At 37.7% G+C, this 12659-nt stretch overlaps 1 protein-coding gene across 1 annotated transcript; it reads right to left on the minus strand.

Annotated features, from left to right (window-relative positions):
- Nucleotides 1–751: 751 nt before the first annotated feature.
- On the minus strand, nt 752–11400 carry LOC149023746 (actin protein 2/3 complex subunit-like protein). Its single transcript, XM_089144244.1, has 14 exons — nt 11321–11400; nt 11100–11201; nt 10499–10664; nt 10338–10400; nt 10079–10187; nt 8565–8669; nt 8407–8483; nt 8010–8139; nt 6409–6481; nt 6086–6277; nt 3208–3328; nt 2503–2727; nt 2364–2427; nt 752–1106 (listed from the first exon to the last, which is right to left on the minus strand). Exons 2-13 carry the CDS (start codon nt 11189–11191, stop codon nt 2383–2385), a joined length of 1398 nt encoding a protein of 465 aa, XP_089000370.1. The 5' UTR covers nt 11192–11201; nt 11321–11400; the 3' UTR covers nt 752–1106; nt 2364–2382.
- Between the last annotated feature and the right edge of the window lie 1259 nt (nt 11401–12659).

Raw genomic sequence — 12659 nt, forward strand, 5'->3', positions numbered from 1 at the left:
AAGGATATTTTGAAACTATTCAATTTTTTGTTTCTATTGTTTGTGTGGCTTAATCTTCGGTTACTTAGAAATCACTGTTGTTCATGCCTGGCTAAGTGCATCAAGGGCAATGATAGGTAGTGTACCATTGAGTAAAGGATTTTTATCCATGAAAAAAGAAAAATTTTCAATCCACATGGTTGAATGCTTGACACAAGTTCAATCTAAAAAGAAAATCTTCTTTTATTAAGCACGGAGATGGGTAACTTTATATTCTTTCTCTAATGGGTACCTTTCGGTTGGCCAGAAATCACTCATTCCCTTTGTTCCCTTCATGTTATTCTCTGATGGCACATGATGGGTAGCTTGAACCTCAAGAATTCAATAGCCCAATCATCTCACTACGTGGCAAGGTTAATCAAGTCCAGATCACCTCTCCTGATGGTGCGCCCCCACACTTTATGAGCATAGAAACAAGAAGGTACACTGTGGGTCCCTTTTTTTCTCCCCCCACAGCCCCCCTGCCCCCCCCCCCCCCCCCCCCCCCCAAAAAAAAAAGAACAGAAAATTGACTCCCTGGTTACCCAGAGCACTCTTGCATTATGAAGCTTCAGTTCTCTGCTTGATTCTCCCTTAGAAGTACAAACAAAGAATGCAATCAGCCAGCTGATTTTTTATCCAAGCTCCTGATATATCTGAGGTCCAGTTTTCATCTTTGCTTCCAGCCATTCCATTATATTAGTACTGCACTTTGTTAATGAAGTAACTCTGTTCACTTTATCTGAGGCGAAAAAATTGTATACACAAGCAGGAAGAGTAATAGTGTTATAAGTTGTATTTCTACCTTTATACTACAAGAATTAGTGGGGATTCTGAATGCAAATGCTATTTTGCATGGCAAGACAACCCTGGGCCCTCTTACCAAAAAAAAATCACCCAGGACCTAAATATAATTACAGAAGACACATCCAGCTAAAATTGGAACCATGAAGGAGCCTCAAACAGCTAGCTAGTCTCATCCAGGTGATTTGAGAGGCTTCAGCCACCTGACAACCTTTCTTGCGTAAATCACGAGATTATATCCAATAACAAACGTTGTGGGTCTCAAAATCTTCAGCTGGAACTCCCTGCAGTAAACATGGAACCAAGTTAATATTCAAACTTCCCCTGAAAAATTGGTTAGCACAAGATTTGTCAGGGTGTCGTGGACAAATATCAATGAAAAAATGCGCTAGTTGCTGTTAATTTGTTATTGTGATTCCAGGATACCCTCCCAAATGCACAGCCAGACTATTTTGTTGCATGCAGCCCCAAAGACTGCATCAGACAGATGACCAAATCATCCAATGAAGGGCATTGCTTCCAAATTATTATGAAGGCTTACAGCATGTTTGACCAAGGTTTACAAGCTTCAGCTTTTATACTTCTTAAGCTAGCTTCTGGCTACTAAAAGGATGCACCAGCTAAGCTATTCTGTTCAGAATCTTTAACTTAAGCACCCCACTATTGGGGCATTTGGAGATTATGGTACTTCCAGCAGCAGATATTCCATAAAAAATTATCTTTGATTGTATGTACCATATGCTGGATTGCTGTTTCAGAAGTACAATCACCAGAGTCCCATTTGAACATGCACCATTTCCAGAATCAGCTTGTCACCTGTAGATTGGGTGCAAGTATGTGGTTTGTACCTTACAAATTATCAGATTGGACGACTTGGCTGCTGGATTAGCATTTACCGAAGGAGTTACAGGCACATGACATATTTCAACATAGGTTACCCATCCCCAGAATACACATTGGCTCTTTCAAAAAGGAAATTTCCATTCTGATTTTGTTTAATGCCATATGACAGCTACATGCATTTTTGAATATTTATTGCTAATAAATTACTCCACCTTTCACCCAAAAGCTACAATCCAATAAGTCGCCAGTTGCCTATCAATCTCAAGCTTGCACAGCTTTAAAATTTTCAATTATTACAAGAATTTAGTTTTGGAGTGGCTACTGGGCAGAGATTACTTCAATGTTTAGATACAAGTATGTCTATAGGTTCCAGCAGTAGCTTTTTTGCTTAGAAATTTAAATGAAATGAATTTTCAAAACCATGTCTGCCATTCTCTGTTTGTAATTAAAGTATGTTTTATTTCCCAAAAAAAGAAAAGTATATTTTATTCACCTAAAAATGAAAAAAAATAATAATAGTAAAGTACAGACTGGTCAATTCAGGAGCAGCTGAAATTTGTAATCAACAATTTGTGGCCTAAAATTTAGGATTCCAGTTAGGCTGTAAATTGAAAAGCAGAGCTAGCAGCATTGCACTGAATGCAGTCAGAAAAGAAAGAATGGCAGGGTTCTAACGATGGCATATAAGCATTAAATACCTTAATCACAGTCCCCCTTTCAATTGATGGTGCTTTGCAGAATATAAGAAGCTTTATTGCGGACCTGCATAATAGGATAAGTTTTATAGTCTGAAACCCACTATCTAAACAAAGAAAATGGAAGCTGATTATGTTGCACCTTTGATGCGTAGGAACTCAATTCTCTGTTTGTGATGTGGCAGGAGCAATTCCGAAGAAACGCACCCCACATTTCTCGAATGATGGGTTTCTCTGCAACTAGTGTGTTGGAGAATAGCCAATTCTCTGCCAAAGCTAAGTGAATATAAACCTTGAAATAATCACATGCTTTATCTCTCATATCAATTGACATAAACCATGCAAGGATTTCGTCTGCATCTGTAATCTGTCAGACAGAAATAAGACAAAAGTGAGTTGAAAATCAACCAGAAATGAAAGCAATGTATCAAGACTTATGTAGCAACAAAATGAAGTTGCTTTTCTCCATGTGCATCACAAAAAAAGAAAATTGACAAGGCATTATGTAAGATTGGTTCCCCACTAACTCAAAACCCCCTGCCCCCAAAAAAAAATGGAGAAAGAGATGATTTTAACCAGATATAAAAATAAAAAGATCTTCGCTTTGCACGTGTGCATAAAAGCAATGGGTGAGAATATCAATTGAAGCATAAAAATGTTAAAAGTTGATCAATGAAAGAGAAGGAAAATGTTGAGGGAAAAAGGTTAATAAGAACTGAAATTTTCTTTGCTCCATTGAACCAAGTGTCCCTGGGTTTGGAGACATGGGGAAAACTGTGGTAGGAGCCTTGTGCACTGGGTACTCTCCTTCGGAGGCAGAAGGGGAGTATAGTATGGAATAAGTTACCTTTTCATCAAGGCAATTAATGAGAATTTGAAAGGCAACTTCACTTCTAAGCTGCTTAGTACGAGTGTCCACCCTTGAGATGCATTCCACAACTCTCAAGCAGTTCAAGTCCTTTGGCAATCTGTAATTGTTACAAAAACACAATGCTAAGAACCTAAACAGGAACTACCATATATGCCAAAACAAAATTTTGATGACTTGAATATTCTATAGAATTATTCAAAAGGTCTTGAAGTTTAATATTCAGTACCAGCCAGTGCATCAATGGAATTCAACTGATATCTTTCACTATGGAATTAAAGTCTTCTATCTCAAGGTAAGTATCTAACAGATACAAGGTGAATGTCTTCTACCATGATTTAGCATATTATTGTTTTCAACTCCAATATGGTTGATGTCCAAACACACTAAGAAAATACTTTGCATAGATTAGGTCTCGATGGAGCATGCAACCATGACGCAAGTAGTTTGTCAACAACTTGCAAGATTAATCATTGATCCACTCTGTCCACCATCTGAATTCATCTCTATAGAATATAGACCCACAAAAGTTTTTTTTTTTTTTTTTTGGTTGGGGGAGGGGGGATGAAATCTAATCCATAAATATGCACATCTGGGTGAATTTGTTAGAGGATAAAACCAAACACTGTAAATCATAGATGTAGAAAGTTTAGAGCCAACTTTTAAGGACAAAGATAGCCGTTAGTGGGAATTTATAACCACCTAAAGAGTAGGGTTTAGAAAACTCAGAATCACAGAATAAAGGAACAATCAGAATTTAAGAGAACTCTAATACCAGAAGGAAAATAAAAAAATAAAACAAAAAAAAAAGAGTAAAAAACAAATCTGATTACAAACTAAGGATTACTACTTGAATAGCCACAAAAGCCTCCTGGAATCACCACAACAGAAAAGCCTCTCACAGAACCAAATGGCAAAAGCCAATTCGCATTCATAAAATTCGTTCGCAAGGCTGTAGCACAGTGCAAACATATATGAATCAAAACAAAACTCAAACCTGAACCTGTTTTATCTGGAGGCTAAACCCTTTTTAAACCTAACTGGACTCACCAATTCATCCCAAATCCTGAATATTAGCTTCTAGGTGGTCTCCTAATCTAGAACGACATTATATTGTCTCTGCATTGCCTTAACAATCCAAATCAAACTTGTGTTTGAAAACCAGATTTTTCTTTGGCAGCTCATTCAAAATGATACGTTCTTCCACTTTAATAATCACCTTCATTTCTTCGTTTGATGACTCAACATTTTGCTCAGTCTGTGTTCTAAGGATTAGCTTTGTCAGTGTCAGACTTCCAACTCGCTAAACTTGCAAACAGAAATTTACAGATGGCTACTTCATGTTCTCCTCAGTTCTAAAGTCCTTGTGGTAGCAATCTTGTCAAAGGGAAAACTTCCTCTGGAAAAATACTTTTAACCTTGATAATTTTGCCGAAGAGCGAGGGATTTGCACTGAAACATGCCTACAGCAAAAACCATCATCCCACATCATCACAGAGAGGACAAATTAATGTGCAACTGGCAAACAATAGTTTGTAGATTTGTTGCCACGAGGCAAATGTATTCAGCGTATTCATTTATTTCAGGTGGTATGTCCCCTCCTTATGGAACAAGGATCAAGCAGAACCCTGAGCCCCCTATCAGTGCTCATGACGGTGCAAAAGCAAGGCATTGCGAAAAATGGATGAGTGAGATTGTGATAAGCTCATAATTTAGGTGCAGCCACAATGAAGGTCCACCTGATATAGCCCTAGATTGAATAGGATCAACTAGGGGACAGTCTTCTAGGATCTCAATTCAAGAAGTTAGGATTTCAAAATTTTGGGGTAGTTGATTGGGGTACAAAAGAACATATAGTTGTAGGGGATGGGGATCTAGAGGATTACAAGAAGAGAGATTTGGGGTTGGGTTTAATTCAACTTACTATTTTCAAAGATGTTCTTGAACAGAAGCTCAGATGATAGAAGATATTCGTGGGGAAGAACAAAGAAAAGAGATCAATACTAGGATAGCAACCCCATATATGTAGCTCAGCAGCAAGATTAATCTTATTAAATCAAATCATTTTTAGGTGATGGGGGATGCATTACATATATGAATGTATTGACATACTAAAATGCTCCTAACCATTGTACCACTGTAAAAGAAGCAATGGTGTAAACAAAATAAAAACATAACTCTACCCAACTATTAAGTTTCCTAATCTAACTCAGAACAGTGAAATACTAAATTTAACTACTAACCCATGTACTAGCATTATCCCCACCTTCTGGGCTAATAAATTAGGCTCATAGGCTCCCACAACCCCCCCCCCCAACAAAAAAAAAAAAAAAAAAAAAAAAAAAGAAAGAAGAAGAAAGAAGAAGAAAAGAAAAGAAAAGAAAGAAGAAAAAAGTCAAATTGACCCATCTGAACATTTTTAAGTGCATTAATACCTTTCCAACTCATCAGTTAAATGATGAAGTGTATAATTATAACAATTCCTTGACAAAAGAACCTACAGGAAAGTTAAAAGCAGATATAACCTCTATAACCATGATGTTCTCTTAAGATTAATCATTTGTAGTTATAATTGAATCTTGCCACTCCCTAAGCATGACAGCTTCAGGACTTCTTTGTTCTTTGTATCAGCAATTTTTCTGTGATCAGTTATCCAATTAAAACTATTCACCTATACTCATTTAATTGGTTCAGTGAAACAAATTTCTAAAATTCTATGCAAAAGGGTGCATATCAGATCTCTTTTGAAAGATCAGACAGACCCTTATAATAATAAAATTGGGCCATCTTTAGTAGCAAGATTCCCATCCAAATTCTCAAAAAACACTTAAAAGTTCAGCAAGTTGCAACCAAGAACCTGAAAGCAAGAGACTTTGCAACTTCTTCACAGCTAATGTTCCACTCTCGGTCTTCAAAGTAACTGACAATTGACACCAAGCATTCACACAGAAGTGAATACAGACCTTGAAGTTGACGGTCCAGAAAAAGGGAAATAATGACACCAAGAAATTCTTCAGCTTCCGAAGTTGTAAAGATGGACCATGTAACTCTGCATAAATGGAAATAATAATAAGAAAAGTAAAATCCAACAAAACAAATAGGTAAACTGCATTTAAGATGCTGCGCCAAAAAAAAAAAAGATTAAAAACTTGTTTCAACAGATTAGTTCTTGCAACATACCTCACACCACAACAGGCAGTGAGAAATTTAATCCAACATCTAATATTCTGAGGTGGTCCTCTACAATCAGAATCTGATGACAGGATTACTTTAAATCAGCAGGTGAAGCTATGATACTTGCAGTACAATAGATTCAAGGTAATCATTCTTTCTAGAGTAGATTTGTGAGGAGGGAGGAGACAAATACAAACAGGTCTGCATGATGCTTCTTTCTGCCAAGTGGGAATGCTATGATTGGATAGGGTTTGATTCTCTTGATAACCCACATGCCCAACTAGTGGCCCAACATATGAAGACTCTTTTCTAGGGGTGCAAGTTTGGCCTTGACCAGCCCTAAGCCCTAATAGGGCTTGGGCTCAAGATTTTGGCCTTGAGGGCGGGTTAGGGCCAAAATATTCTGGCCCTAACTAGGGCCAAGGGCGGGCCTAGGATTACTCTTTGGTCTGCCGGGCTTGTCCCAACCCATCCCTAATTTTGGCCCTAATTTTGTCCTTGATGCTTGATCTCAATGAATTAAGAACAGGGACAAGGATAGGGCCAATCAAGGTCAACGCCAAGTATAGGGTCAATCAAGGCTAGGGTCAGGGCTAGGGACAGGGCCAAGTATAGGGACAGTCAAGGTTAGGGACAGGGCCAATTAAGATGGGAATGGGCTTGGCTTGGCCCTGTAGGGCTTAGGGTCAGGGACAATAATCCTTGGCCTTGAATTAGGGTCAGGGGAGGAATTGGCTCAGGGCAGGAATTGGCCTGGATTAGAATATATAAGGATGGGCTTGGGATTGCAAAAGCCCGACCCAGCCCGGCCCTATTGCAGCCCTACTCTTTTCCTCATTTTGTTGCTCCAAGTTATTCAAACATAATTAAATTTTCAAACAATTTCAAAAAGTATATACTGCACATGGTGATGACCAGACTGGATTTCAGGTGCCTCCTTCTGGTCATAAGTTATATGTTGCCTTGTGATTAACACAGTTATGTGGACACAACTAGACAGTTGTTTGGACAAAGCATGTCTTGTTTCTGGATTTGAGGGGATGAAGTGTCCAACATTTCATGTCTGCATCTAAATTAGACATTGTTCCTGATGTTCACATGCTATATATTTCATAGAACCCAGCTAAATCACAAATATCAGAGAAAAAGAAAGAACTCATGTGACTTCAAAAATCAAAATAATATTAAACTATTTTAGTTAGAGAAAATAACTCCATAACCCCCGAAGACAACTCGTGAAATTGGGAGATGCAGTTCAAAGCATGTCCCTGTTTCTGAATTTTGGTAGACGCAGTGTCCAGCATTTCTAATATGCATCTAAATCAGACACCAACGTTGATGTTCACACACCATATGTGATATGTCTAATAAAAATGCAGCTAATAATACATACCAGAGAAAAGGAAAAAAGCATGTGATTTCAAAAATCAAAATACCATTATACCATTCAGTTCAAGAAAATAACTTCATAAACCCAGAAACAAAATTATGAAATTGCCAGTGAAATGTCCTCTACACTGCTAGTAAATTTGTTCATGGAAGAGTTGGTATAAACACATGCAAATGATCTGCCTTACACATAGGCCATTATAGGTGAAGAAACTGACCAGCATGGACCACTTCTGGAAGACAGGAAAGAACAGATGAGGAATCCAATAGATAGCCATAGAATTCGAGAGATTTCTTTAGATCCACAGAACTAGGAAACCAGTCTATTGTAAGTGATGGTTGCTGAGCCTGTTAAGCATAATAAGAATGAATTGACTACAAAAGAGTTGACCTCAGAAAATAATGACATTGAAACCAGTCTATGTAATCAAAAGTTGCTCAGCCTGCATAAGTATAATAAGAATGAATTTTGCATCAAATAAGGAGGCAAAGGGTTTTCTATGTTACCCAATCTGACTGCAATGAATACAAATTGTGCATGCGCATAATTGTGCATGAGAACTTTTGCGCTTTTTCTATTAACAGATGACTTTCTAACAAAAATATTCAAATTACCTCATCTCTCGATCGAAGGATAGCACACCAGAACTCACATGCAGATGCCCTCACTTCTTCCTTTGGAGAATATAACACTGCAAAACCAAAAGATAATGAGAAGATGAAATGCCAGATAACTCAGTAATAAAATCAAAGAAAGGAATAAGAGTACACACTCAGATTAAAGGTCCAAATCGCTAGGTGATCTTCCACATGTCCACAACTAAAAACCAGCTCTGAGAGCCATCCATTTATCAATAATCCCTCAAAAAAGGGTTCTCCTGCAAGAATTTACAGATAGTGTAATATGATAGATATTAGGTGCTTATAATAACCACAATAAATATGTTCACTACAAGAACCAAATACCTATCTATAAAGAAAGGTATATAAATGCAGAAAGCATTTTATGGTTGCAGTTCATTAAAGGTCACTAGGCACTAGGCAGTTTTTCATGCAGAGCAAACAGCATTTTCTAAGTAGATTATGAATGCCAAGGCATGATAAAATTCAAAGATGTACAGGGGGAAAAAATAAGCCATGGGGGAGTGGATGAGAAGTGAAGAAAGATTATTGGACCAACCACCTACAACTCACCCAAATCAAAAAGTTAATGAAAGAGAAAATAAGGAAACACAAGAAAGAAAAAGTGTTGAAAAAGACATGCAATGCAAACTCAACTTAAGGAATGCTAAGGGGAAATGCTTCTTCAAGGCTTGCACCTGAGGTATGAGAAAATAGGCCATAGACTTTCTCATCAAGACATAAGAACTTAAGATATTGTATTTGGCATTTAGTTTTAAATTTGGATTAAAAAAATGCTTCAGTTGCAATATTTTCCTGTGGAACTATTCTTTTTATATGCTCTATGTATTTTGTAGAGAGAAAACAAGATAGGAAGAACCCATTATCATGGTTAATGTGTGTGTGTGTGTGTGTGTTCTAGTAGTAGAGTTTCAGTATATGTGGGATCATGTCTTTCCATTATTTTCTTTAAGTTGTAAAACACAACCCGTCTTTGGCTCTTAGTGGTTTCCTACTAAGAATCAGATACTAGAACATGTTATAAAAGCAAATGTCTGTCTCTTCTCTCTTTCTTTGCCTTCTTCTCTTCTTCTGCAGGCTGGTAATTCGTTCTTTCCCACTACATATTTCAATTCTACATTCTGAATTTTGACAATGGCAATCCTACACAAAGAAGCAAGGACTTGCAATTGTTTTCTATGCTTTTCTTGTGACCTAGCTCCCCAGAATCTCATTTAAGGATACACTGTGAGCTAGTAAAGACAGTATCACGGCAGCTTTTTTTATAGATCTGTAATTACACAGACAGAAACCATTGCTGCATGGTTGAATTGAAAAGCCATCAACTAAAACAACTGGTTGCCAAAGAAATATAGCATCATAGTTGGAGTTTGTCAGGAAAGAAGACAGGTAAGAAACTGAGGCAGGTCTTGCTGCAACAGTAAGGTCGTTTCACTGTGACCAAAAGGCCAAGAGTTCAAGTTTGCAAAGAAAATCAGGGGTACGGTTGTGTACATTAAGACCTTTCCCAGACCTTGCAGTGGTGGGAGCCTCATTCAATGAGTATGCCCCCATTTTTTGAAGAAATTGCAGTACCAAATCGATCATAAAATTTTTCTACAATTTCTCATCTAAGAAGAGGTGACTATTGAGGAAACTAAAGTACCTTTCTCAGCAGTCAAACCCAGCAGCAAATTGTGTTCACTGTTCACCAAGGACTGTAAAAGTTTGCAACTCTGGAGCTCAAGGCAACCAAGTGGCACCTGGTGAGTCTTCTGCAATAGATTGTAGCTAACTTAGCCATTATCTCTTATGATAATTTTTAAACTACAGATTTTACGTTGTGTAATCATGAAGGGAGTAATGTCAAGCTTCTCTTGAATATTTGAAGGGGAAGGGGGGGTGGAGGGTTATATAACAGAAACCTGAGTTCCAAAGACATGTAGACCCCACAAAGGTATCTCATCTTCATCGCCAATCGCCCGCATCTGCGAAAAAAGTTCTAGTCAGCATTTATACTAACTGCAACAAACAGAAGATAGAAAAATTGAAATAAATCAACCTTAGATGAGTAAAATCATCTCACTTTCTGTTGACACTGGTTAACAAGCTTAGATAAGTGCACAGTTTCTTCATCCTCGTCAGATTTATAGCATTTGCGAGGTTTTTTCCGTTTAAACTCCCGTTCAGTGCGTTTCTTTTTCTCCTTGAAGAAGTCATTAAGAAGATCGTCCAAATCCACACCCTTGCCCCTGCAAAATCCCACCGCACCAGGCAAAAATATGATTTTTTTTGGGGTAAAGAAAAAAATACGAAAACTAAAAATTAGCTAAAACGCAATAAATTAAACATAGAGGACCAAATAAGACGAGTGATATAGTAATTCAAATAGCCGGGCGGAGGGCATTGGAGCTTTATTTTCAAATCAAACGGAACCACGTAGTGTTTTGGAACAAATCCCTCCGGCAACTGAGGTCGTTAAGAGTTCTAGTCAAGTAATTCAAAAACAGTAGATGTTGCATAATGGATACAGAAGTATCAAAAGGTCAACTTTTGTACAAGAAAACTCGATAACAAAACCTAGAATTCAGAAAATTAATTTCCAGAACAACAACTGAAAAGAAAATCAAAAGCCCTAATTTATGATGCTTATTATGAAAAAAGGAGAGAAACAGGGTTGTATGAACCTCCTTCTGGCGGGAGCAGGTGAACTGAGAAGAGAATCCTCCAGCTCGAAATCGAGAGGGGCTTCCATGCCTTTCGCGATCTTCATCTCCATCAATTTCCTCCTGCGTGCAAGGGCAATAAACTTAAAAAGGAAGCTTTGAAGAGCAGAAAAACGACCCGCCAAAATCCTGGAATTTTGGCAGTTTAAAATGTCAAGATACGAGAGGTTATGCGGTGCAACCTGCAACGTGGCTTCTTTTCATTGGGTTTACAATTGACCTCAACCTGATCGAACGGATCCTCACTCAGCGCGCCCTTCTTTTGTATCTCCAAATCTCGATGTGTTGCCGGGCTCTCCCAACTCCCAAGTACGAACTTAAGAGGATTGTCCGGTCCGGCCGTAGTAACTGCCGGTCGACTTATATGTTAAAGCCCAATATAGATGGGCTTATTATGTAATGGGGTAGACAGATGGGATATGGATCTAATGGTGGCAACATTATACTTGCATCTTATTATACTCAGACGGATTCAATCAGATTAAGATATATTGAGATAGTTTTTTTTAGAGTAAATTGCACTGACACCCCCAAAATAGAGGCCTTAAAGCATGGACATCCCACTTTATGTTTAAAAAGCGCAGAGACCCCAAAATTGGATTTTTATTGGATATATTTGTCTAATTTATCACTGAAAACCTTATAGACACTATTTATTATAGGGATATTTTTGAAAATAAATAGTGATTTAACTGTTTTTAGTGATAAATTTGGCAAATATATCTAATGAAAATCTAATTTTGGGATCTACGTGCCTTTTAAACATAAAGTGGGGTGTCAATGTTTTAAGGCCTCCATTTTGGGGTGCCATTGCAATTTGCCTTTTTTATATATAAATTATTCTAAATAGGTATAAACACATATTAGATATCCTTTTAATGGAGAACCCTTTTAGTGGAGAAAGAATCACGTGACCAATCAAGTAACCAAATAGTTTTAGCAATATTCTACATATCATTCTCAAAACTGATGCTCTCAAGGGTTACTAACCAAATGTAGGATTTTTATTTTTTTGGGTCAAAAGAAATTTATTCATTTGAGTGTAAAGGATCCAAGGAGTTCTTGTGTCACATTTCAAGACTCAGGAATAATCATTAGGCCACTAAGTCACACACTCCGATGACCGGGCTTTACAATCAAGGCTATTAGCAAAAGTGTTGACTCGACTAGAAACGAAGGAGAAACGGCTGCCTACCAGGCAGGATTAAAGATGTGGCAGGATTGAAGATGTCTAATGTCTTCAATAATCGGCCTAACCTCCAATAGAACTAAAAAGCCAGGATCTAGAATGGATTTAACAAGTGTTTGGTTATCAGATTCCAAAGTGGCAAAGCCATCCTCTCATGCATATCAACAAGTGCTTGAAGCAAACCACTTCTAATAGCAAGAGCCTCTCCTTGCAATATAGTAGAAAGAAAATTGAATCTGAGAAAGCCCCCAAAACTTCAGATCTACAACCTTTCATAACATACCTGATGCCCCGTGGAAAAATTACCATCACCCCTGTGAAATGTTACATCA

The sequence above is a fragment of the Hakea prostrata genome, chromosome 2 (genome assembly GCF_041222555.1).
Source record: "Hakea prostrata isolate BN-2017 chromosome 2, UWA_Hpros_2, whole genome shotgun sequence".
Taxonomy (NCBI): domain Eukaryota; kingdom Viridiplantae; phylum Streptophyta; class Magnoliopsida; order Proteales; family Proteaceae; genus Hakea; species Hakea prostrata.

Coding starts and splice junctions, on each gene's coding strand:
- LOC149023746 (XM_089144244.1), bottom strand. CDS start 11,191: ATGGAGATGAAGATCGCGAAAGGCATGGAAGCCCCTCTCGATTTCGAG. Junction 6,482..8,009: donor TCCAGAAGTGGTCCATGCTG/GTCAGTTTCTTC, acceptor TCCTGTCATCAG/ATTCTGATTGTAGAGGACCA. Junction 3,329..6,085: donor GCAAAGTCTCTTGCTTTCAG/GTTCTTGGTTGC, acceptor TAACAATTACAG/ATTGCCAAAGGACTTGAACT.